The following is a 25,683-nucleotide window of genomic DNA, read 5'->3' as shown; positions in this document are numbered from 1 at the left end:
CCTGCAAGACCTGACCTTATTCCCTCCCTGGAGACCTTGCCACCCTCAGCTATGGGAGCTGAGTCAATGACCATTTCCCCTAGGGCTATGGACATGTGTGCTTTCATGTGTCACACTGGACATGTCTCTCAGTGCAGGTATGCCGTCCAGAGAAAAAGGATTGCAGTTGCAAAGGTCACACATGAGCTGGGGACAATATATGCCACGAAGCCAGATGGATGGATCTCAGCTGCAGTTGAGATCAATATCCCATTCAAGACCTAAAGCATATACAGGGCAAGACTGAGGGAGCTGGGAAGCAGCACTCACCTTGCCATTGCGGCTGTGTACCCTGAAGGCCATGCTGGGAGACATGAGCAGCAGCAGCGACTCCTGCTCTGACAGCTTCTTCTTCAGCCTCTCCATAGCTTTGCTGCCTTTGTTTGCCCTCTGCAGGGAGAAGACAGCCTCGCCTTTCCATTCTTTCCACTCAGTCCATCCCACCCACCCCATGCTGGGCTCGCAGAGGGCAGGGATCCCACCAGTTTACTCAGCACAGCCCAGGGCCTCAGTCAGCTATTGCTGGTGGCCTTTTGAGGACAGAAACAGGCCTTTCTTGGAGTCAAAGCCTGGCACAAGCTATGGAATGTGCTCAATAAACCTTTCTTGAAGGAATTAGTCTGTCCTCTTAAAGGCTAAAGGGGAGAGACCTTTACAGATGTCCTGGCCTTCAGTTTTCCTAAATCCAGTGTCCAGGATGCTGCTGTGACTTAAAGGGCCTCTCATGCCCTCCCTGACCTAAGCTATTTCAGTATCAGACCCTTGGGAGTACTTGTGGGGGTCCCAGCAAGTCCAGATGAACATCACTAGGATGTGGACAGGAAAATCCTCCCTATCCTGAGCCACATGGATCCTTCCTGAAGCTGCTACACCCTGAGGAAACCAAGATAAACCTTAGTAGTTAGAGACCCAACCCCAATCTCCAGAGAAATGGCACAATGTAGATAATCCTGAAGTGGCAGTCAATAGGGCTTGACAGTTTCTGAGAATGTAGCACTGGCTCCACCTCTGCTTGGGCACACTCTACCATGGAGGCCACAGTTCCACCTACACAAACAATGTAATGCTCATTCCATGTACGAGGCTTCTGTTGTCATGCAGCTCCCTGCATGCTCCTAAATGTGCAAGGTTTATAGTGCACTGGCTTGGGCAGGGGTGTGAAAGTTATGGAAGACCTCCTGCTATTGCATCCACCTCAGCCAGGTGTCTCTGGACCGAGGACCAACTTTCTCGAGACTCACTTTGTCTAAGGCTACTGCAAAGCACCTCTCCTATCCTGGACTAAACTCAGACACTTGGGGGCCACATCCTAACTATCTCTACAATCTTCTAAATCTGTGTAGAAAGGAACAGTGGCCTGCAGGGCTGTACTCCTCACCCTGGACTAAGCCCTCATCAGGGCAGTTGTAAGAAGGACAGCTGGGCACCCCTCCAGCCTCACATCTGAGACTGCCCCAAGCCCCATATGGCCAAAGTGCAACTTTCCCTCAGTGATTCAGTATTTTTCCTGTGTATTGGGGTGATACCTTTTTTCCTGCCACTTCTTTTAAATGAAACATTTAGGCTTTGCCTGTGAACCTAAAGCAACACACGCCTTATTCCCCTACATAAACTGCTGGTTACCAAATGAGTACTCTCTCTCTGCCCTGCCTTTTCATTCCTGCCTTGTGCAACCTGGAGGTGGAGGACTGTTCTACCTCATTGCACCCTTCCTGCCCAGGATCCATTAGTTATTATCTCTGAACAACTTTTCTGTTGTTATATGTATTGAGTTTGTACCTTCCATCAGAAGAATTAGGGGCTACTCCAGGCCAGGTTTTCCTTGGGACACTGGGGGAAAACCCAAGGTCAGGCTCTTAGAGTCAGGCAGGTGTAAACTAGGCACAGGTCAGACAAGACCCACAAGGGCATCTAGTATAAGTAAGTTATGCACGTGAGAGTATCCTGGTCATAGGTCAGAAAACTGGGCATGGGGCCATCTGCTAGGTAAAATAAGTATGTCGTGAAAGACACACTGTGAATGCCCACAGCTAGTATCCCTTCATTTCTGTTCAGAGTTGGGATGTTAGCTGCTCTGGTATAAGAACCCAAATTTAGCTGGAAGCTCAAACTATAACTGTTGCCTGGCTGTGACCAGATGCCCAGCACTCCAGAAGCTGAGAGCTCACAGGAGTCACAGCAGGTTCTGGAGGCCAGCGTGGGGTCGGATGCTCAGAGGAGAGAGAACCCACTGGCTGATGTACGAGAGGCTGCTTCCCTCTCAGGTCACACAGAGCCCGGCCCTCATTTCCCCCAGTCAGATATACCTTCTCTCTCTGGATGTCACTCTTGATCTGGGAGATCTTAATCTTCAATGCATCCAGCTCCTCATCTGGCACCAGTGGGATGTTGGGTGCTGCTTCTGATTCGTCCACCATCTGGAAGCTGAGATCCGTGAGCGGAATGTACCATTTGCAGTCATACTGCTGGGTTTTGCTGGGGGAAAAGGAGAATGTTAACATGCTTATTGCCTTCTTTTGCTGATGTCACTATTTGAGAATCTGAGAACTCTGGGTCTATAGGGCTGCATAGTTATCTGATCCAAAACCCAGTGCTTATTTTATAAGACAGGTTGGAAGGAGGCTGTTGGCAGACACTGGCAGTCCCAACCTTAGTCACTCCTGGGAACATATATTTCACACTTGACCCCGGGCCCCAAAGTATCTGAAGAGCCCTGATCCCCCTTATCTAGTGCTAACCCCGACATCTCATGGAAGCACAGCAATATCACCCAATGGAAGCATAGGACTGAAGTCCAGAGCTGCAGAGTTCAAGGAGCTGTGGATCTACCTGGTACAATCCCTTCATTTCACAGATGAGGAAACAGAGACTCTCTTCTGAGTTGACTAATTAAATCCACTCAGCACAATAACAGCAGAACAGCAGACAAAAGTCTGTTCTTTTCTGGCGTTGCCCTCTTTGCTTTCTTCCAACCTGGAATACCCTGGGCAAATCTGACCCCTGGTGGTGGTGACGAGGGGTAGACTACAGGCCTATGTTGGGAATAACTTGGTAGCCATCACCAGCCAAGCACAATGGCACACGTCTCTAATTCCAGCTACTCAGAAGGATAAGGCAGGAGGATCGCAAGTTTAAGGCCAACCCCAGCAACTTAGTGAGATGGTCTCAAAATAAAAAATTAAAAAGGATTGGGGATATAGCTCAGTGGTAGGGCATCCCTGTGTTCAATCCCTAGTACTGTTAAAAAAAAAAAAAAATAGAAAGAAAAAGAAAACTATCACCAGGGAGATAACATTCAATAATTACCCTGCCAAGGTCATGGGAGAGCTGACTGTACCCCCAACACCTGCAGCCTGCACCAGCTTCTGCAGCTTCTTGACCTCTCTGTCACTCTCTCTTTTCAGATGATTTATGATAAAACTTCCTCTAGTCATGCATGAAGCCATGATCAGAAAGTTGAGTCACTGACTCTGCCCCCAGGAGGTCTCCAGACTGCTAATGACAACTTTGACCTTGAACTGGTATCACATTCAGGTGGAAACAGAATGCAAAGACAGGGCCTGGCCACATCATTACTCCTGTCCCCCAGAGAGACCCTCTCCTCCTGGAGTGTTGGGGTGGGGTCACTGGCTAGGTGGGATAGGGGCCCCATTGTCACTCACCCTCCACTCTGCTTCTTGAGCTTGGTGCAGAGGAGCAGGTCGGTGAACAGGAAGACGTGGCGCAGCTTGCGGGCGCCCTCTACCAACTCCACCATGAAGCTGTCCTTCAGCAGCTGCCGGTGCTGCGGGCATGGTGGGGAGGGCTCAAGTTAGGGCCAGATGGGTAGGGTTGGTGGGGTATGCTGAGCCCTCCTGGCCGAGCAGGAGCAGGTCAACTTTCTGGAGACATTCTCACCCTGGGGAGATTTCACTCCCTCCAAATCCAATACTCAGACCCACTTTTCAGAATGTTCTGTCCCATATCATCAGCCTGCTAACAGACAGGGGTTATGCATACTCCTTTTTGTTCAAGAAACATTTTATATTTCTTTTTTTTTTTAGTTGTATACGGACCCAATACCTTTATTGTATTTATTTATTTTCATGTGGTGCTGAGGATCTCACCCAGAACCTCACACATGTGGGCAAGTGTTCTACCACTGAGCCACAACCCCAGTCCTCAAGAAGCATTTCTAAGTCCCTCCTAGGAGCTCGGCCTGAAGAAGAGGATGAATGAATGGGTGACACTGATGGCCATGGGCTTGGAGGCCAGGCAGGGGCACAATCAAGTAAATGGCCTGCTGTGAGAACAAGTGATGGGGCAGTCAGTACCTCTCAAGAGTGGCACTTGGAGATCCAGCACTGGCAAGAAGCCAGCCTCGTGAAGCAGGGGATATACCCATCAAGGAACTGTCATAGGCACAGGGCATGCAGCAGGAACAGGTTGAAACTTTGGGTATAGATGGGGCAGCAGCTCACTGGGAAGATGATGGGGCTCAGGAACTCTTTGAGAAGGGGCAGTGCTAGAAGTCATGGTAAGGGCCAGGCCTGGTCCTGAGGGCAGCAGGAAGCTGGGGGGACTCCATATCCAGGACTCCATAGTTTAATTCTCCTGACTAAACAGGGTATGCAGGGCTCCAAGTAGGGGCTGCACCTCTTTTACTTACTATACTTATTTATTTAGGCACTAGGGTTCGAACCCGTGGCATTTTACATCCCCAGCCCTTTCTATTTTTTTGAGACAGAGTCTTGCTTAATTTCTGAGGCTGGCCTCTGACTTGTGATATTCCTGCCTCAGCCTCCCCAGTGGCTGGGATTATAGTCATGTGCTACTGAGCCTGGCTCAGAAGCCACACCTCTGACACCAGCCTGGAAAGAGAGCTGAGTCAGCATGGACCACAGGCAGGTGGCACAGGGTGGGTAGAACTAAAACAAACCGGAGAATGGGAGATGTGAACTCCCAATAGGTCCGGAGTTTCTCTGTACCTAAGTACTTCATCTGAAAGTCAAGGGATAGTCTTTCTCACATAGCTCAAGGTGTTGCTACATAGGCACATGGAGGTAAGTCACTAATTCATCCAACAAAAAGTGCTGGGCATCTCAGATGGGTTGGGTGCTGTGCCAAGGACCTGGAGACAGAATGAAAGACACTGTGCACTTTCCCCATACACATGTGTGCTGTGCAAGCATGCTGTCTGAGTGATCTGATTACATCCCACAATACACTGTGGGTAGGTCCTTATGCTCATTTCACAAGAAAACTCAGCCTTAGAAAGGTCCACCCTCTTGTCCTAGGCAGCCCAGTGAGCAAGCAAGAATACTCAGTCATCCCTGCCCACAAACCCTGAGAAGCACCTTGCTTCAGGGAAGGGTTCCAGAGTGGTGATGACTCCACACTGTGATGGCCCCGAATGGTCTGAAGGTTAAATATGTACAACACAGTGTGTGAAAACTCAGTATCTCCCCAGCAAGAGACACAGTCATCCCTAACTGGAGAAGCAGGGAGACTCCACACCCTTACCCTGGTGAGGCCAGGCTGGACCAGGGGCTCCAATGCTGCCTGTAGCCTCTACCTTCCTGGACTTCCCCCATCCTCTGTAGGAGCCAGAGGCAGCAGAATCCCCAGAAGTAGGTACAACTTGTGCCAGGCCCCCTAATACTCTAGGCATGGAAGTTACACATCGCAGCTCAGCTCAGCTCACGACAGCCAGCTGGCCGTTGGCACAGGGTAACCAATGTTTTTATGCAGGAGCTGCTGGTTCCCATAAGTAGAAGGGCAGGAAGGCTGCCAGCCTGCCAAGACCATGATTCATCACCACTCACCCACAATCCACATGCCGAGGGCAGACCGTCTGCTGGGCGATAGCACCCATGAAAAGCAAGAAACTGTGTGCACCTGGGAGGAATGTACATGCACCACTGAAGGTCAAATGCAAGAGATCAAATTGCTCTCCCCTTCCCTCTCCCTCTCCTGGGAACATTGATTGTTGGGTCTGGGGGGAGGAGGTCAGCAGAGGGTCCTGGGACAGGATCTTAGGGAATGGCTACACAGATGCAGCAAAAACACAGAAGAGGGTCCTTCAGCTCAGGACAGAACCAAGGGACCTTCTATGTGTGGTAGCAACATGGGGTTAACAGTCCTTTCTCTATACAAAGGGATTGAGCTTCTTTTGGCTACCAGCAGAGGGCACCCTAAGTTCAGCTCAGCTGTAGGTCAGAAGTCCCCAGTACCAACTAATTCCAAACATGTAGAAGCTCTAAGGGGTAGATTCAACTTGGTCCTGGGTTGTAATTTTAATACCATAACAGTCGCCCAATGCCTCCCAACCCCACCTTCAGCAACCTTATCTTTCCAAGAGAAGTCCCAAAGCCACGGGAATCTCAATATTTCCCAACCAGCCCCACTGATCCTGGTCCCAGCAATTACACTGCACCTTGTCTACAAGGGCTGTTCCAGGAACATGAGTTGGTGCATGTTGTAAACAGGCCTTTGGGTGCTGGACAGCTGGTGACCACAGTTCTTTTATAGGAGCTTCCCCTGAATATCAGAGATGTTCTCCTTAAGCTAGATCTGGCCTCTGAAACCCAGTCCACCCAGGGACTAACAACTTCAAAAGAAAGGTCCAGCCTCCTAGCCCTAACAAAATAGATGAGCCCCAACCACAACTCTGGCCAATCCAGGAAGAAAGTCTGGACCCCGGCTGAAGGCTGGTATCAAGGGAATGAATGAGAGAAATGGCAGGTGAGGAGGGCAGGAGAGGAGGGAGAAAGAGCCAGTCCTATAGGATGAAAACCTCTCAGACCTCTCTGCCCTGGACCCTCAATCTAGGACCCACAACCCCTGGGCCTCCTCCCTGGCTCAAAAAGCTGGCCAGGCCTAGGCCTAGGCCTAGGGTCTGCCCTGCACAGAGCCCAGATGGAAGTTCCACACTAGGGTAGGAAGAAGGTGAAGCGGTTCCACGGGAAAACAGCAGCAGACCTGCAGAGGTATATACGTGTTTCAGGAAAGGGGAAAGACAGGCCCAAGACAGATAATCCAGGGAGGAGAGAAAGAGAAAGGGCAGTGAAGGAAGACCCAACGGTGATTCAGCAAGAGGGTCTGCAAGGTCCTGCCCCTTTGACTAGGTATCAAAAGTTCTCAGACCATCACCTGTGCCATCTCCTCCATTCCCTCCCAGGACTGAGGCTCCTGTGGGGGACACTGGTCATCAAGCTATCAGTGGGTCAGCCCACACAGCATCAGCATAGAGTGGGAAGGTCCATGCAGATTTGGTCTCTCCCTGGAGATGTCCCTCTCAGAAGTGCTTATTAGCTTGGCCTTGGGTCTGGGAGAGCAGAAACTCAGCCTTAGAATAGCCTTGATTTCCAGCCCTCCCTCCCTGGACAGGTCCTATAGAGGATTCGAGCAAGGGAAGCTGGGTCACCCTCCATGGCATTCTAACGATGGTGTGAGGTCACACAGTTGGAAATGACTGTCCCTTTGACTTAGCATCTCTCCAAGAGCAAACACACCAGATAGAGGTGAAAGACAGAGAGGGTTGGGAGCTTGCTGGACCCAGGACAGGGACAGCACCATACTTTGGAGAATCTGAGGGGCAAATGAGAGGAGCTGGCTTGCTGGGACCACAGGAGAGTGTGTGTGTGTGTGCGTGAGTGTGTGTGTGTGTGTGTGTTGGAGGGTGTTGTCCATCTGTGTGTGTGTCCCTGTGTCCCCATAAGTGTCCGTTAGTGTTAGGGTCCTGGTTTCTCCATGTGTACATGTCCCAGTGTGACTTTCCCATGTGATTCTGTATAGATGGGAGTGTCCCCCTGTGATGTGGGGTGGAGGCATTAGGTGGCAGTACTCCTTCTGGGTGCTCCCTACATACAGGTGGAAGACACGAGCTGGAAAGGACACCAATGCCTTGTCAAATAACCAACAAAAATTACCTAGTCAGGATCACCTGCAAGTTAAGGGACCAGGATCATTTCCACCTTCACTGCCTACAGTGCCCTTTCTCCTTAAAGATGCCAGCTGCATGCTGTATTTCTCTGAGTGTCATTCCTTAAAAGTAAGACGGGCAGGAAAAAGACCTGTCTGGTGGCATTTTTTTAAGGATTAAATGAAACAGTGTGCCTAAAGAATAGCAGAGGAACTACTGGGTAACATTTGCTGAGGCATTTGTGGCTATAAGCACCATGTTCAGAGCTACCCTGCTCCTCATAAAGACCCCATGAGGCAGGCATAGTCACCTCCATTTCAGCAGACAAGGAGCCTGAGGTCCAGTAAGTTTATATCAGGTGGCTGTGACCTTCTGAGGGGTGGACAACTGAAGGCTGCCATGCACCATGAAAAGGTGGGTTGTCTCCTACCTAAGGTTTGCTTCCCCTAGTGCAGCTACCTCCTCCAGCTGTTACTAGGACATTACTACACCTGGCCCCCAACTCTGAGTCCAGCCTACAGCCCACCCAAGGCCTCCATGTGAAGTTCAATTTGGGAGAAGCATACTATTATGAACTAAATATCTCTGTCCTCCCAAAACTCATATGTTAGAGCCCAGATTCCAAATGTGATGGTATGTAGCAGTGCAATCTTTGGGGAAGCAACTGGGTTTAGATGAGGTAATACAGGTAGGACCCTTGTGATGGGATTAGTGTCCTTGTAAGAGAGAGAGTGGGAGAGTGAGAGAGTGAGAGAACGAAAGAGCCTGCAATGAGGAAAGGGCCTGTGAGAACAGTAAGATGGTTGTCTATAAACAAAGAAGAAAGCCCTCACCAGATCCTGATCATGCTGCCACCCTGACCTCAGATTTCTAGCTTTCAGCACTGGTGAAAAAAATGTCTTTAATTTAGGTGGTGTGTTGGTGTCCATCTGCAGTCCTAGCTACTCAGGAGGCTGAGGTGGGAAGATTGCTTGAGCACAAGTCTGGGGCCAGTCTGGATTGTTTAAACCTCCCAGGCAATGGTACTCTGTTATAGTAACCACAGCCTATGGCTCCACAGGAGCAAAGGAGAATTTCTTCAGATCCAGGAATTTGTTTGATCATAAACAAATCAACAAGGCCTTCATAGATGGGACTGAGAAAAGTTGACAAGGACAGCCCAGGTGAAGGCTGAGAGGAGAGGAAGCAGAGAAGGAAAAGGAATGAGGTGAGGACCAACATGTCATATGTTAAGGGTGGGTCCTGGCACTGCTCCAAGTATAGGCTGAATTTGGCACATTCTGCCCCTGGAACAGGCCGTGGACCCAGCTCCCACTCTCTTGCTTCCAGAGCAAGTCCTATACCTCTGAAGAGCTGGCTGAGTGCCAGGGGACTGGCTGACACTGCCTTTCAGTAGCCTTAGTGAACTCCAGGGACTCAGCAGGTAGGCTGGGAACAAAGTTCCACAGCTAGGCCATAGCACGAGACTTAGGGGTCCTGCCCATCTCTTTCTCTTATATGTTCTCTGGCTTTCTTTATTTCCTGGACCCCAGAAAGCATCATGGCCAATTCTGGTCCAGCTATCCTATGCCCTAAGTGACACATTATAAGATGATTCATCAATGGGGATGCCCCAGAAGGGACAGGACCCTGCTGGGTGTAGGGGGTGTGGGGTCTGGGAAGAATGATGTCAATTTATAGCAATAGCAAGAATGGTGGCAGCTAACATTTGCTGAGCACTTTCTAGGTGCCAGGCCCTGTATGGAGACAACATTATCCAAAACATTTCATCTTATTCTATAAAACCTTTTCATTGGCAGATTCCAGTTCTACCACTGCACAGAAAAAAAAAAAAAAGGTGGGTTAAAAAAAGGGGTGAGTAATGTACCCATGATCCTGGTAAGAATTAGAACTTGGGTCCAGATAAGCCAAGAACCTAAGCTCTGTTTGCAAATATTTATAAAGGGCAAAGAAAAGGTCTAAATCTGGACATGGCATGAGCCTTGACTTTGTAGCTTTAAGATTAGACTCTGGGTTCAATCCCCAGAGTCTCAATGCTCTACCACTGAGGGACATCTCTAGCTTTAGGACTCCTGCACTGATTGCGAATACTGTACAGACTATGCTCACCACTATCCTGAAGGTTTGGCTGAACTAGGGATGCCACTCTTCCCTTGTCTTTGCCCACTGTCCTCTCCATAGCACTCCTTGCAAACTTTGCCAACAAAGTCTGGCTTTTCCAACTCCTTTTTTTTTTTTTTTTTTTTTGGTGGTGGTGGTGCTGGTGATAAAACCCAGAGCCTAATGCATGCCAGGCAAGAATTCTATCACTGAGCTACAACCCCAGCCATCATCCCTTTTTAATCATCAACCTAAAAGCCTCCATTCTCCCCTAGTGCTTCTGCCTCAGCCTGCACCAGCAGTATTCCCCAGGCCCTCCTACAGAACTTGTTCAGACTAGCTGCCTGAATAATTCTTCCATGAGGGGCCTCTGGGATTCCAGGCAGAGAACCAGGATTGGAGGCCCGATCATCCCACACACTTCCAAGCCTGAACAGCACACAGTGCGAAGCTCATATCAGACAGACAAGCAACCGCGTGGGGGAAATTACCCAGCAGTAATACTCTTTTTAGATCTGGTTATCTAACTGTGAAGTTAATTCAGCTAAACAAATGAGTACCTACCCACCAATCCACAGGTCCCAGACCTGGAAGGAAAATGTGCCTGCAGGACTCTTTTATCCAGAGGCTGAGGAGGGCATCCTGCTGGGGAGTTTCTGCTGCTCAAAGCTCTCAGGGGTGCACAGTCAGGGCTAGCTATAGTGCAGAGTCAGAAAGCCACCTGTAATGTTGTCACTTCCAAAAAGGGCACAGCTCTGGAGCCGGGAGACACGGATGGAAAGGATGATGAGATGATAGGAACCATAACTGGTGTCAGGTTGGGCTGCTGGCCCTGTGCAGGCTGACACCTGGGTCCCTCTATCATGCCCTAACCCATCTAGGATGATCAGGTGGTGATAGGTTACCTTTCAGGAGGCCCAGCAGTGACTGTGAGAATGCTTCCAAATGCCCAGGCTGATGGAGGCATCTTTCTTCTCTCTACCAAACTGCCAGGGAAGCTGGAAACCTACTTTGATATGTTCCCAGCAGAAGCAGGAGATGGGGCAGCAGACAGTACCTAAGACTTGGGTAGGACATCAAGCTTCCAAGGGGGTACATTCTTCTCGTGATTCCACCTGTCTCTAGGTAGCGCAGGGAAAAGTGGAGGGGTAAGCAAGCCATCAGTTCATAAAGGAGGAAAAGGGGCCCAAGTGTAACATACTTGGGGTACACACAGGTCTCACTACCTGGCTTGCCTACTTAAGTGGCTGTGTGACCACAGGCAAGTCATTCAGTCTCTCTAAGCCACAGTTCTTCATCTATAAAAGGTAGAAGGCCTCTGATCTGATAGTGTTATCATGAGAACTCACAGGTATAGCTCTTTTCTTCTTTTGGGAACTAGCTATTCAATGTTCTATATCAAACTAAGAAACTGGCACAAAGGAAAAAGTAGGTATTTCCAAAGCTCAGTCCTGCTGCAAATTCTAGATAGCCTGCAGCCTCTCCACCTCAATGGGCTGAGAGGAGGGGTCCTGTGGATTCTTTCTTGGCTGTAATATAGATGGTGCCCATGTGGCAAAGTCATCACCTCTCATTTCCATGCGGTTCCTCACAGGTAAAGAAACACTTTTAGGAGAGGCCCGCCATACTGTGGCCCAGAGATCCAAAGGAGAGGCCTGCCAGCACGCAGCTCAGAGATCTGGAGGAGAGACCTGTCCTGGGCCCAGAGATATGTGGTGAGTCACCCTGCGCTAGGGTTCCTTATTCACCAAATCGTGGCTCCACAGCCCAACAACAGGGTACATATAGGCTTGAGGCTGCCACCGCCACTAAACTGGGATATCACCACTTGTATCAAGGGACAACAATAAGGAACTGGTAAGGTCCCTGTGGGCCTGGCTGCACCTAGTATCTCTCCTGGGGTGCTAACAGTTATCCCATTCCTGAGGTAACAGGGAGTCTTGCATGCGGTTGCCTATCTCTTGTTTCTCCTACTAACAGCCAACTTCTTATGATTACCCTCTCACTAGTCATATAATCTAAAACCTCCATATTCTAACATCCTACCTCATAAACATCTCAGCCAACCCTCCAGGTCCCCCTTCTATCATTAGAAACTGTAAACCATTACACAAACCTACTGACTGTATTGTAGAAGATAACCGAACTAATCATTTCTGATTATAGTGACAAAACTGTAAATGTAAAAATAGAAGCTAACCAATATATGGCTGCACATTGGGTATATTGAGTGCTGTAATATTGATCTCTCCCTTAAAAGTGAGGTATTGGTAACCTATAGGGACACTATAAGACAATAGGGCAGAAGCTGCCATACATTGGATCTACACTGTAAGAGAGGAAGACTCATAGACATCATGAAGAAACAGGCAGGAAAGTGCCCAAACAAACCCAGATACCACAACAATAGAATCCATAGGTAGCAAAGTAGGTGAAATGTCAGAGAAGGAGTTCAGAATATTCATAACTAAAATGATTTGGGATTTAAAGAATGACCTAAGTGACAGATACAGGCAAAAATCGATCACTCCAATAAAGAGATAAGAGAGCAAATACAAGTTGCAAGAGATTACTTCAAAAAAGAGATAGAGATATTGAAAAAAAAAAAAAAAGCCAAATAGAAATCCTCAAAATGAAAGAAACAATAAGCCAAAATAAAAAACTCAATAGATAGCATCACCAACAGACTAGATCACTTGGAAGTTAGGACCTCAGACAATGAAGACAAAATATAAATCTTGAAAATAAAGTTGACCTCACAGTGAAGATAGAAAGAAACCATGAACAGAAATGCACAATCTCTTCAATGAAATAATAGCAAAAAATTTCCCAAGCATGAAGAATGAAAACTGGAAAATCAAATACAAGAGGCTTATAAGACACCAAATGTACAAAATTACGACAGATCTGCATCAAGACACATTATAATGAAAATGCCTAGCATACAGAATAAGGATAGAATTTTAGAGGCCACAAGAAAGAAAAATCAGATTACCTATTAGGGAAGACCAATTTGGATCTCAGCAGATTTTTCAACCCAGACTCTCAAAGCTAGGATATCCTGGAACAACATATACCAAGCTCTAAAAGATACTGGATGCCAACCAAGAATCTTATATCCAGCAAAATTAAGGTTCAAATTTGACGATGAAATAAAAACCTTCCATGATAAACAAAAGCTAAAAGAGTTTACAGCAATAAAGCCTGCTCTACAGAACATTCTTGGCAAAATATTCCATGAGGAGGAAATAAAAAACAACAATGAAAATCTGCAAAGGGAAGAACTACAATAAAGGAAAAGCCAACCAAAGGAGCTAAATACCAAAGCTAAATACCAAAATAAATAAAAATGACCTCCAATACAATTCATGTCTCTTTCAAGTCTTTCTGATAAACTTTTACACATAATTTTTTTTAAAGACAGAGTGAGAGAGAGAGAGAGAGAGAGAAAATTTTTTAATGTTTTATTTCTTAGTTTTCGGTGGACACAACATCTTTGTACGTGGTGCTGAGGATTGAACCCGGGCCGCACGCATGCCAGGCGAGTGTGCTACCACTTGAGCCACATCCCCAGCCCTTTACACATAAAAATTTTAACTACAATATTATTTAATTTTTCAGGTTTTTGTTTATTTCCTATTTTTTTCATTTTTCATTTCTCTTCACAAAGTTATACAAATATGTTCTTTGAAATTTTAAGCATTTTATATATTGTATTTTAATATATAATTAATCTGGTATGTGTATATACATTGCCTGTGATATGAGATGAGGCATATTTTACTCTCTTATAATTTAAAATCCATTATTCAAGATTCAAGGATGAAAAAGATCAATCAGAGTAAAAATTGTTTAATAAGGTATTTATAAAGGTAAGGGCAAGGTTGAGGGTAGCTAGCAAATTTTGTGAAGTACCTTTCCTTCTGTAAACTTGAAGAGGTAGGAGATGAAGTATGAGAGAGCCATTATGAAAAACTTGTAGAAGAAAGTGACCTAACTGAAGTTATTCCCACCAAAAGCATGTAGAAACCAATTCACAGTCTAATAGAGTCTTATAAGGAGGAACAAAACACCTTGTTCTACTCTTGTATATTCTAAGTTCATCCCTTTGATGTCCCTTTCTGATGGAAATCAACAAGAAACCACATAACAAGGTGACTTATCATGCAGCCTACAGTATATGTCTCACCAAAAGGTGAAAGATGGAGAAAGGAGCCAATATGGCAGCCATTAGTTACATGAGGCCACTCAGTATTTGAATGTGTTTAGTCTGAATTGAGGTGTGCTATGTGTTAAATAGACATTAGATTCCAAAGAATTATTAGGACAAAGAAAATGAACATAAATATCTTACTAATAATTATTTTCTTTGCAAATTATGTTGGTAATCCATCAGGTTAAATGAAAATATATTAAAATTAATTTCTCTATTTGCTATTTATTTATTTATTTATTTAAGGTGTAGATGGACACAATACAATGCCTTTATTTTTATGTGATGCTGAGAATCGAACCCGGGTCCCACCTGTGCTAGGTGAGCGCTCTACCACTGAGCCACAATCCCAGCTCCATCTCTATTTGTTTTTCAAAAAAAGAAGTAAAGGAGAACAAGGTAACATATTTTGAATCTTAATGGTAGTACTATATACCATATATATGTTGTCATTTTTTATATTTGTCTTATCAAAATTCTTATAACTATAAAACTAAATGGGGTAAACTGTACCATATATAAATTACATCTCAACAAACATGACTTTAAAAAAGAAATCTAGTTCATGAAGTGTTTTAACAGTATTGGGCATGTACTCACCACCTGATAAATAATGGCTATTATGATTCATTAAAACAACCAGCATCAAGCTGTTTCATAGTGGGGTAGGGAGGAGGAGCATGGGAGGAATAGACAAACTCTAGATAGGGCAAAGGGGTAGGAGGGGAAGGGAGAGGGGGCATGGGGTTAGAAATGATGGTAGAATGTGATGGATAGGATTATCCAAAGTACATGTATAAAGACACCAATGGTATACTTTGTATACAACCAGAGATATGAAAAATTGTGCTCTATATATGTAACATGATTTGTAATGTATTCTGTTGTCATATACAACAAATCAGGAAAAAGAAAACAAAACAAAACAAAAAAACGCTTTTAGCCTGACACAACCCAGTGGAGGGACAACAGGCCCTGAGTAACTGTCCTCAGAACGAATGAATGTTTGGGAAAGAAAAAAGGTGTTCCCAAATCAATTCTATGGGTAAGTAGTGGGCGAGGACCAAACCTGGGTTGGACGACTGCTCAACTGGCATCGTTTCTGCTGCATCAAGGAGTGCATACCTGTTGGGCAGCCTGGAAGTACACTGAGGAGGATGCTCAGATTCTGAGAGCAGGACTGATTAACAATGTCTTGTCCTGGCATGGCTGGGGATCAGGGATACACGAGTGGCCATCTGTCTCACATTCCAGCTTAGCACCATCAAGTCCCCTCCCTCAACAGGCACTGATAGACAGTTCTGAATGAAAGGGTGTAAGTTAGAATCACAACCTTTCAAAGCTTGCTAATCCCTTTCTCCCTCTGGCAGGCCACCCAAGTGACCCTTCCTCAATAAGCAAATGTCCTTACAGGGCTAGGTGCTGGAAAAGACACAGATTAAGGTCCCTGCCCTTATGAAGTGTTCAGCACCTAAATATTTCCTGCTTGGTCACTGGGACCCTGGCAGTGGGTTAGCCCAGAAGAAGGATTATGAGGATAGATGCAGGAATGAGGACCTGGCTGCTAACTCCCAGGCAATACCTTTGTCTATAATTCCCTGAGGCAGTTGATTCCAATGATCTAAATATTTCTCTCCAGGTATGCTCAATGGCAGTCAGAGGCAGCCAAGTTGGAATCATATCAAGGGCCAAGCAAGCTCATGCATTTACTTACCAGGCAGAGTGCTCATAAAGGAATTGGCAGAACAGAAAGATAAGTTATTCCAGGAAGTAAGGGCAAGCTGGGCAGGAACCCAACCAGCATATGGAATCTTAGCAGATACAAATCCAACATCTAGTTAGATCTGGTGGATTGCCAATAGGAAGCCATAGGCTTTTCTCTCCTTTGATGGCCCTTGGCCAGGGGAGAGAACCAGGGGCAGGGCCCATTGTTGTTTCAAAAGACAAGATCAGATTCCCACATCCCCTAGGTTCTAGTCATTGGACAACCAGGAAGGGAGCCCCTGCTCAACATTTCCCTTTGGGAGATGCTAAAGACTCATTTTGGCCTTCAACAGGTTCAGAGCTGACTGACATGGCCAGGAGTGTCTCCATAGGCTGCTCTTTCCATAAATTATGTCCCTTTGAGGGCACAGGTGCTCAGGAAGATGGGACTATGTTCCCATCCTGCTCTAAAGACAGGAACAGATTCAAAGGGAGAAGTCAGAAGCTCCAGGACACCTAGGAGGTCAGACTTCATGATGCTGGGACTGGACCTAAGTGTGCCTCATTCTAGGACCTGAACAAGCCTGGAGAGTGGAGCAGAGGGGACAGTTTCATCCTCCTCTCTGGTCTTTCCTGGCCAGGTCCACCAGGGAAAATTGGACCAAACTCCTTGCTAAGAGTCAAGCCTGATTAGACTCTGGATACATGGGAGCTTTTATATTAGCAATATAGGGTATCACTTCCCAGAGGAGTACGGAAGATAAGGCCAAGAACAGCCTCCAGCCAGATGGGAGAAAGAAAAGAAACCCTGTGGGTTGTGCAAGTCAGTTCCAGTGGTGCCTGAGCACTGAGCAATTAGCATATGAACCAGAAGTAAAGAGGAGCCTGGGCCTGACACAGGTTCCTGTCCCTGCACAATACCCCAGAGCCCACAAGTCAGCTCTACTTACTTTAATGCCATTTCTGATAAAGAACACTCAGCTCAGGCTAGATGCCAGCTCTCTGGCCTGCATGCCTAAGCTGTCCTCACTAGCTGCTGCCCATGCTGGGGTAACCTGCCCAGCAACAAGCTAGGCCCTTTCCAGGAAGGATCAGAGATGCCAAGGGCACAAACCAATGTCTGCTTATTGATGACTTGTGAAGACAGAATGCCCATAAGTGGTTGCCAGAGATGAGCCTCCAGTGAAGACGTCAAGTTCTTCATCTATCCTCACTCTCAAACAAAAACCATGGACTCCTCCCTTTCTTTCTCTTTCTCTCTCTCTCTCGGGGGAGGGGCTAGGGATTGAATCCAGGATTGCTTTAGCACTAAGATATGTCTTCAGCCCTTTTTATGTTTTTATTTTGAGATGGGGGTCTCACTCACTTGCTTAGGGCCTCGCTAAGTTTTCTGAGGCTGGCCTCAAACTTAGAATCCTCCTGCCATAGCCTCTCAAACAGCCGGGATTACAGAAGTGTGTCACCACACCTGGCTACCCTCCCTTTCCCCCCTCATTTAAATCCTGATATCTGGTGTTAACAGTGTTTTTTAACCCAGGAAGAAGGAGTCACATTCCAGACAGACAAAACATTATCCTCCTTTCTCCTGGTCTGTTAGGAGGAGAACCTAAACTGGCAAGAGTATGAGGGAGGAAAATGGGGTGCTCTGGATGTAACTTGACAGAAAAAGAAAGAGGCAGCTGAGAGATGGTGACTGATGCTGTCTGGTGGAAGTAGAGCATGTGGGGACACCCCTGCAACTTCACCCTAAAGCCTCACATGCAGAACTAGGTTGTGCCTTGCTAGGATCAGGGAGCACCAGGGCAACATGTCTCCTGTACTGGGCTAAGCCATTTGCTGAAGATGGGCTCTGGGTCTGGCCCTGTGTGTCCCCAGGCCACACTCACCTCTCCCTTCTTCACTGTCATGGACTGTCGTCGGGGTGTGATCTCTTCATTGATGCTGGACAGGAAGTTCTGTGAGATGCGAAGGGCATCCTGCAGCAGGGAATGATCGGGGTGGCTGGAAGGGGTGTGCTTCAGCAAGTCCTGCCCCAAGTGGAAAGACTTAATTTAGAGAGTAGAACTGGCATGGACCCACACTTGGTGTTAACTCAGAGCTTCTGGCTCCTCAGGTGTCACTGCTATTTCTCTCAAAGGGCCTGGGCTTTGCAGTTAGTGCTTGTAGAACACCATCCCAGAAGCAGGTCCTAAATGGCACTCCAAGAAACACATGCCATTTGTACAAAGCCAAAAGGAGTTTCCACTATAAGGTTCTAGGGTAGGGTTTCTGAACTTTGGTGCTGTTGACATTTTGGACCAGATAATTCTTTGTTATGGTATGTGGTAGGGGGCTGTCCTGTACCCCATAGGATATTTACTACCACCCCTGGCCTCTGTATACTAGATGCCAATAGCACTCCGTCTCTGTAATTGTAACAACCAAATATGTCTCTGGACATTGCCACATGTTCCTTCGGGAGCAGACTCAGTTTTGATCCAGAATCCCTGGCCTATACAAGGACAGGAGAAAGCCCATGATCCTTCTGGCTCCTCCTCCTTTAGATGAGAGTCTAGGCTTTTTCAGATGGAAATACTGATACCTTCTCTGCTAGGAATACAGATCATTTCTGCTCAAGGTCAGGTTCAGATAAACATAATCCCCCTTAGATTCCAAATCCCATTTGCAAAGAGAACCTGGAGACATGAAATAGGAGGAAGGCACCTGGGTTGGCAATGAGAACACATCCCCCCGCCCCTCCCCCTCCCCCGCTCAGGGGCAGATTCAGTTTTTCCCTACCATAATGCTTGGCTAGGTGCACACTTGGTCCTGGATCAATCACAGCAAGGGGGCAGACTGAATTGTCTTAGTCTGACAGGTTATCTGCCAGAGCTTCTGAGCTGCATAACATTTCCCCCCATTCCAAAACCTTTTTTTTTGAGATGGAGTCTCGCTGTGTTGTCTAGGCTAGCCTTGAACTCTTAAGACTCAAGTCACCATTCTGCCTCATCCTCCTCCAAATAGCCAGAATTATAGGCGTATACTACTGCGCCTGGCTCTCCATTCAAAACACTTTTTAAAACAATATTTATTTTTCAGTTGGACATAATACCTTTATTTATTTTTATATGGTGCTGAGGATTGAACCCAGGACCCCATACTTGCTAGCCGAGTGCTCTACCACTGAGCCACAACCCCAGCCCTCAAAAACTCTTAATTAGAGCATGGCAAGAAATTATGAAACATCTGGTCAACAGCATATTATGCTTAAAAAAGAATAAGGTGGGCCTGGGGTTGTAGCTCAGTGGTAGAGTGCCTGACATGTGTGAGGCACTGGGTTTGATCCTCAGCACCACATAAAAATAAATAAATAAAATAAAGGTATTGTGTCCATGTACAACTAAAAATATTAATAAAAAAAAAAGAATAAGGCATAGCTGCTTGGGCTAAAGTAGAACAACCTCTATGGTGTGGTATTAAATGGGAAAGAGCAAAGTGTGAAACACATACACTGTAACACATTCTGCATAATTAAAAGAGATGTTCACGTCTGTTAGCTCATGCATACAATCTTTCTGGTGGTGGGCTCCTTTGCGGGGAAGGAGCAGGCAGGAAATGAATATGTCACACACTTGTATGAATTGGTTGTAAATGTTTTTTCAAGTGTATGTGAAACTTACAAATCATACTAATAGGGTCTCCAAGGCAGTAGGACTTGGATTGTTTTTATTTTCTGGTTTTGTTTCTCAGTATTCATAAAACCCCATTAGTGACTCCCCACTGAGGTGGGATCTCCCTCTGCTCCTTTCCCGCAGCCTTCAGAATGCACGGAGCCTCTGGTCCCCAGTCCTGTTTATCTCGGAGTCTCAGTTCATACACTTTACTGCCTTCTCCATCTTTAAGCCCCAGTCCATATGGGACAGGATGCTCCCACCCTGCTGTGGGAGAGCCTGCTTCTGTTCTCCCAGCATCCTCTCCTGTGAGACCCTGGACAGCAGAGGCCCCTTATCTCTGCAACCTCAATAAAGGTTTGTGGGAGAGGAAGGGGTTGGGAGTAGAAGCGTGGGCAAAAGGTAAGTGTCAGCTCCAGGACAGGAGAAACAAAGGGCCCAAGGTAAGAAGGCCACACCTAGTTGGGCATGAGGACAGGGAAAATGCCCAGACCAACTTGGGAGGCAGCTGTAGTGCCTCTAAGATATGACTCACATGAAGGACCAGCGTGCTTCTTGTCACCCGGTCCACAGGCTTGTAGAGCAGGGCTGTGGAGAGACAGGCAGGGTGAGATGATCACACCTGGTGAAAGCAGGATACTCAACCACTAGTGCTGCAAAGGGGAGGGAGAATGGTGCAGCCCCAACCTCTACAGGTCCCACCTGACCTCCGCACAAGTGATGAGGGCAAATCCAGAGCACCTGTCTGCCATGCTCAAGCTTTAAGTCTAGGACATCAAATACAGAGTATGGAGCTGCTGGTCAGGCCCAAACCCTCAGCTAACTTGGTGACAACATCCAAAAAGGCTCAGTATTGATACTCCTGCCACCTGGGGTTAATGAGGGCCCCAATCCTGGATGGAAATCTGTTCTCGATCCTAGAGGGTACCCTGGGAGTAGACCAGCATGCTGCTCTCAATGTCATGCCTGGATGCTTTGCAGGCCTGGTTCTGAGGAGGGCAGGAGCCAACATGATGCTGACATAGCTCTCAGTCTGACAGGTGCTCTGAGATGGGAACCTGCTGAGGATATCCAACCTTTAGTGGTAAAGAAGTCCCAACCAGCCTTGGCCACCTGTGTTTTTCTCAGACAACAGGGAGCACAGCCCACCACGAGCATAGATGCTTAGGTGTTTTCTGACACATACATTTCCTCTCTTGACTCCCACGATCAGTGTTGGGCATTTCACAGATAGGGAAACTGCAATTCACAGCAGGGATAGAGAGTAAGTAAGCTCTGGGGATTGACACTACACGGGCTGTTCTCTGTGAGTGAGCAAACTATTCACACTGTCCTATCAAAAGCAAGAAATGACTTTCCATTCCTGACTCCACTTTTTAATCAGAGTGCAGAGGTTAAACACAGCCCTGGGAATCCAATCACTCTGGATTTAAATCCTGCCCAGCTACCTAGAACCTATGTTTCACTTGGGCTATTTTATGTTTTATACCCATTTTGTCGTCTGTCATGTTTTAAATGTGTGCCCCAAATTTCATGGGTTGGTAACTTAATTCCCTAAATTATACATGTTAATTGTATTTGACAGGTGGAACCTTTGGGATATGATTGGGTCAGGAAGGCTCTGTCCTCATAAATGGGTTAGTCCATTCAAAGAATTAATGGGTTGCTGAGGGATAGTTTTGTTATCAAAGTGAGTGCTCTTTGGCACGTTTACTCTCTCTCTCCATGGGATGTCCCATGCAGCCTTAGGACTCTAGAGAAGTCCTCAATGGATACGGCTGCCTGATCTTAAACTTCTCAGCTTTCAGAACTATGAGCCAAATATACCTTTATTCTTTATAAATCACACAGATCTGTGGTAGTCAGAGCAACAGGAAATAAACTAACATCTCATTTTTTTTTTTTTTTTTTTTTTGGTACATTGGGGATTGAACCCAGGTGCTTTACCACTGAGCCGCATCCCCAGCCCTATTTTGTATTTTATTTAGAGATAGGGTCTCACTGAGTTGCTGAGAGCCTTGCTAAGTTACCGAGGGTGGCTTTGAACTTGTGATCTTCCTGCCTCAGCTTATCAAGTTGCTGGGATTACAGGTATGCACTAATATCTAATTTTATCTCTAATGCCAAGCTAATATCTCACTTGAAAGAGGAAAAAAATAAAGTTCTTCTTACAGGGCCACTGGGCATGACATAATGGTATCTAAAAATTTTTTCAGATGAGATCTCACTACATTGCTCAGGCTGGTCTTGGACTTGCAATCCTCCTTCCTCGGCCATGCCATCACAGCTGGTATGATCACATTTTAAATACCCAGTAGTGTTAGTTTGTGGGTGCTTGCTGACTCCTATAATTTTTTCCTGATTGCTACCGTTGGTGGCAAACTGGTCCTGACCACATCCTTCCCATCCTGCCATACTCAGACCTTCTCTTTCCTCATCTCTCTCAAAATTTGAGGTCCAGAACAGGGAAGACACAAGGGGAAGACCCAAATAGGCACCACTTCTGCTTTTCCAGTAACCATCCCCATGAAGACACAAAGAGGCCCTGCATGGAGAACAACTCACTTTCCAAAGAATTCTTGGTGGCTGGGTCCTTGGCATCCCTGTTGCTTCTGGCTCTCAGGTTCTGCAGAGAAAAGAATGTGCTTACAAGAGATGGCTAAAGCAGCCTGGAAGTGGCACAAAATTCTACAGTCAGGAATATTTGACAGAAAGCATGGCCTTCTCTTCCCACAAAGAACCCCAGATGCAGCAACCTCAGGACATTCTGAGAAGCTGAATGAAAACCCATATTGTGACCCATGAGCAAGCGGAGCATGGATGCCCCAGACACTTAGGACAGGATTTCTCGACTTCAGCACTGTGGACGTTTGGGGCTGGAATTCCCAGTCCTGTGCAGCAGCCCCGTGCACTGCAGGAGGCTGAGCAGCATCCCTGGTCTCCACCTGTAGGTGTAATTAACATACCTGGCCTCCTTTTATGAAAACCGAAAATGTCTTTAGGCATTGCCAAGGGTCTCTTTGGGAACAAAATCACCCCTTGGTGAGAACCTCTGATACAGATAAGCCTGTAAACACAGCAAACTTCTTTCTTGGAGCAATTCAATAGCATGCAGGGAGCTGGCCATTCAGAAGAGCACTCTGGTTTGGCATCAGCCAGGGTGAGCCTGCTACTACCCATATTTATACCAGGTGCTTCACCCACCCTCTTGGGTGGAAATGTATAAATATACTTGCTAAAATATGCAAATGTACTTGCTCTAAAATAAGGTGGTAAGATTCCTGTAGAGAGAACAGGGCTTTTACTGGATAGGTCATGTTTCAACACAGCTGCTTAAAAAGGATCACTGATTTGATCTAATGTGCTAAGAGAAATGAGGATAAATGATCCCCATGTCCCTGAAATCATCCCCAGGAAGCAGCTGTGAGGAATCCTAGTACTAGGCTTCTAAATAAATGCATAACCCACCAGAGAGATGGGAAAGGATTCTGGGATTGCTCTCCCAACCTCTTGTGCTGCAGGAATCCTTCCAGGCCTGTAAGATAGTGACTCCCAGCTCACCGGAGCCAAAACCCATCATGCACTTTGGTACCTTTCCTGAGTTAACATCCCTTGCAGTGACTGTTCCTCCCTACATCTGACTCAGCAGTTTCCAAAGGATGTGAGGGGGTGTGAAAGTTCAACAAGAGACTCTGCAAAAACTAGGTGCTGAGCTCACATGAGCCTGGGAGGCACCCCCACTCCACATGTCCCTGCATGGGGCAAGGCACAAACTCTGGGATATCCTGCTACAAGGAGCCTTAAGAGTTTGGTTTAACCCCACATTTCCCAAACTTACTTGGTTCCAGAAACCCTTTTCATCTAACTCATATTATTTACTGTCTGGAAGCTGGTGTCCCACAGAACCCAGAATGTACAACTTCAGTGTAACTGGACGCTAACTCACGCTTAGCACTGGTCCCAGGAGAAGGTGAAGAACCAATACCCCTCCCCCTACCCTGTATTTGACCTCCCCCAACCCTGTATTTGAGTGTGAATCTCAGATCCCTTGCCCAAGCACTGACCTCCCAAGACACAGTTTCCCATACCACCACACAGCCTGCTGCTTCCTCTTTCTTGAGCTTGATTTTGCTCTCTTTGGGCCATTCCAATTTCTCTGGATCATTTTTGAAATACAGAAAACCAGCATGGATGCTGCTTCAGTGGTTTAGGAATCACAAAGATTCAAAGAGCACCAGATTCCAGCAGGCACCAAGCCACCATCCCACTCCTTGCATCTCAGCCTTGGCTCAGATTCTCACTGAAGACCTCAGGGGGACCACGTGACCTCCCTTGGTCATGTCCCACCATGGCTTCTTCCCTCCTCTGTAGAAACCTGTACAGGTGGACTTGAACTGGGCTTCTTAACTGCAGCATGCTCTTTAAGGATCAATTCTTTTTGTTGTTGTTGTTCTAAATAGTTATACATGATAGTAAAATACATTTTGACACATCATACATAAATGGAGTATAACTTCTCATTTTTCTGATTGTACATGGTATAGAATTCAGTGGTCGCATAATCATACAGGCACACAGGGTCATAATGTCCGATCCAGATTTATCAAGGTCACTTAAAATTTGGTGCAAATATTCTAGCTGATAAAGAGTGTGGGGGTTTGCTAATTGAATGAAAAAGGAGAAGAAAAGAATGGATTGAGTGCTTTAGGGGGAATAGGCTGGCAGGAAGCACAGAGGCCTTGAGGCATGCAGATCTTGTTACTTGCAGCACTGGGCAGGGACTGGAGCACCCTACGGGCGTAGGAGGGACAGTGTGGCACAAGTTATCACTGTTGGAGACAATCAGAGCTAGGGCCTCACACCCAGTCCCATGATAAATGATAAAATGGCACAAAGTCTCTGGAACAAAGCCCAGGTGTGACCTTCAAGTGTTGTCCCTTGGCAAGACAGGCAAGGCTCATTCCATGTTTCTAGTTTCTGTTTCTCTTTTTAATTCCACATTTCTCACACTAGAATCCTTGTTTGGTGGTGGGGCGGGTGGCGGGAGTGTGGGGGGTAAGGCAAGTCAGAGCTTTGGGAAGTATCTATAGGCAAGAGTGAGGGCTGGTGATATAGCTCAGTGGTAGAGCACTTACCTGGCATGTGCAAAGCCTTGAGTTCAATCCCTAGTACCACCAAACAAATGAATAAAAAATAATAAGAAAAGGCAAGAGTGACAACAAGCCTCAGCAGAGGACTGTTTCATGGTTGCCATTGGCTCTGCAGAGATTCTTCTTGCCCTTTCCCATCGTATCTGAAGAAATGGAGATGCAGGGATGCTGCTGGGTTCTGGACTTGGCTACCAGCCTCCTGGGTGCCCTATTCATCTTCTCTGTATCTGAGAGACTCTTTTGAGAGTCTAACAACATTCCATGGTTTAAAGTTTCAGACTCCCTGGGGCTAAATGCAAAGAGGGAGGCCACAATTCCCCCACACATGGGGTGGTATGGTTCTAACCAGAAGCTTTCATTCCCATGCGCATCTATAGACACAGCAATGCAAGCCCTCACTCCCTTGTGCTGGCTCCTTAACGTTCCCAGCTTTCATGGTTGCTGGTAGGCTAGAAAAGGAGCAGAGGAGGACAACTCCCAGCTAGTCTCCAGTAACAAGGTACAGAGTCAGGACTCCTGTGATAAGACACAGGGACAAAATTATAGAAACTACTCACTGCAGACAGATGGTGCAAGAGAGCGTCTGGGTAATATGGTTACTATGGTTTGAATATGTCCTTCAAAAGTTCATGTATTAGAAATTTAATTAGTTCATGGTACATGAACCAAATTGTGGGGCTAATGGGAGGTAACTGTGATTATATAAAGTCATAAGGGTAGAGCCCCCATGAAGTCATTAGTGGCTTTTTAAGAAGAGAGACGTAAGCTAGCAGGATTGCTCTGTCCCGCCATGTGATGACTTCCACCATGTTATAATGCAGCAAGAAGGCCCTCACTAGATGCAGCCCCAAGCTCTTGGACTACCCAGACTCTAGAACTATGAGCCAAATAAATTTCCTGACCCCTGGAATAAGCCCCTGGCCT

General features: G+C 46.5%; 1 protein-coding gene across 1 annotated transcript in view; it reads right to left on the bottom strand.

The window, feature by feature from the left end:
- Positions 1-25,683, bottom strand: part of Bcr (BCR activator of RhoGEF and GTPase) — a 141,224-nt gene that overhangs the window by 30,770 nt on the left and 84,771 nt on the right. The window contains exons 6-11 of the mRNA XM_027923356.2: positions 22,175-22,235; positions 20,145-20,197; positions 17,846-17,986; positions 3,702-3,823; positions 2,346-2,514; positions 310-429 (exon numbers count right to left, since the gene is read on the bottom strand). Of these exons, the coding sequence (XP_027779157.1) occupies positions 310-429; positions 2,346-2,514; positions 3,702-3,823; positions 17,846-17,986; positions 20,145-20,197; positions 22,175-22,235 (666 nt within the window). The remainder of the gene's footprint in view (positions 1-309; positions 430-2,345; positions 2,515-3,701; positions 3,824-17,845; positions 17,987-20,144; positions 20,198-22,174; positions 22,236-25,683) is intronic.

The sequence above is a fragment of the Marmota flaviventris genome, chromosome 1, assembly GCF_047511675.1.
Source record: "Marmota flaviventris isolate mMarFla1 chromosome 1, mMarFla1.hap1, whole genome shotgun sequence".
NCBI classification, from domain to species: Eukaryota; Metazoa; Chordata; class Mammalia; order Rodentia; family Sciuridae; genus Marmota; species Marmota flaviventris.
Note: the sequence above shows the minus strand (reverse complement) of the source record. Positions and strands in the feature narration are given on the sequence as shown.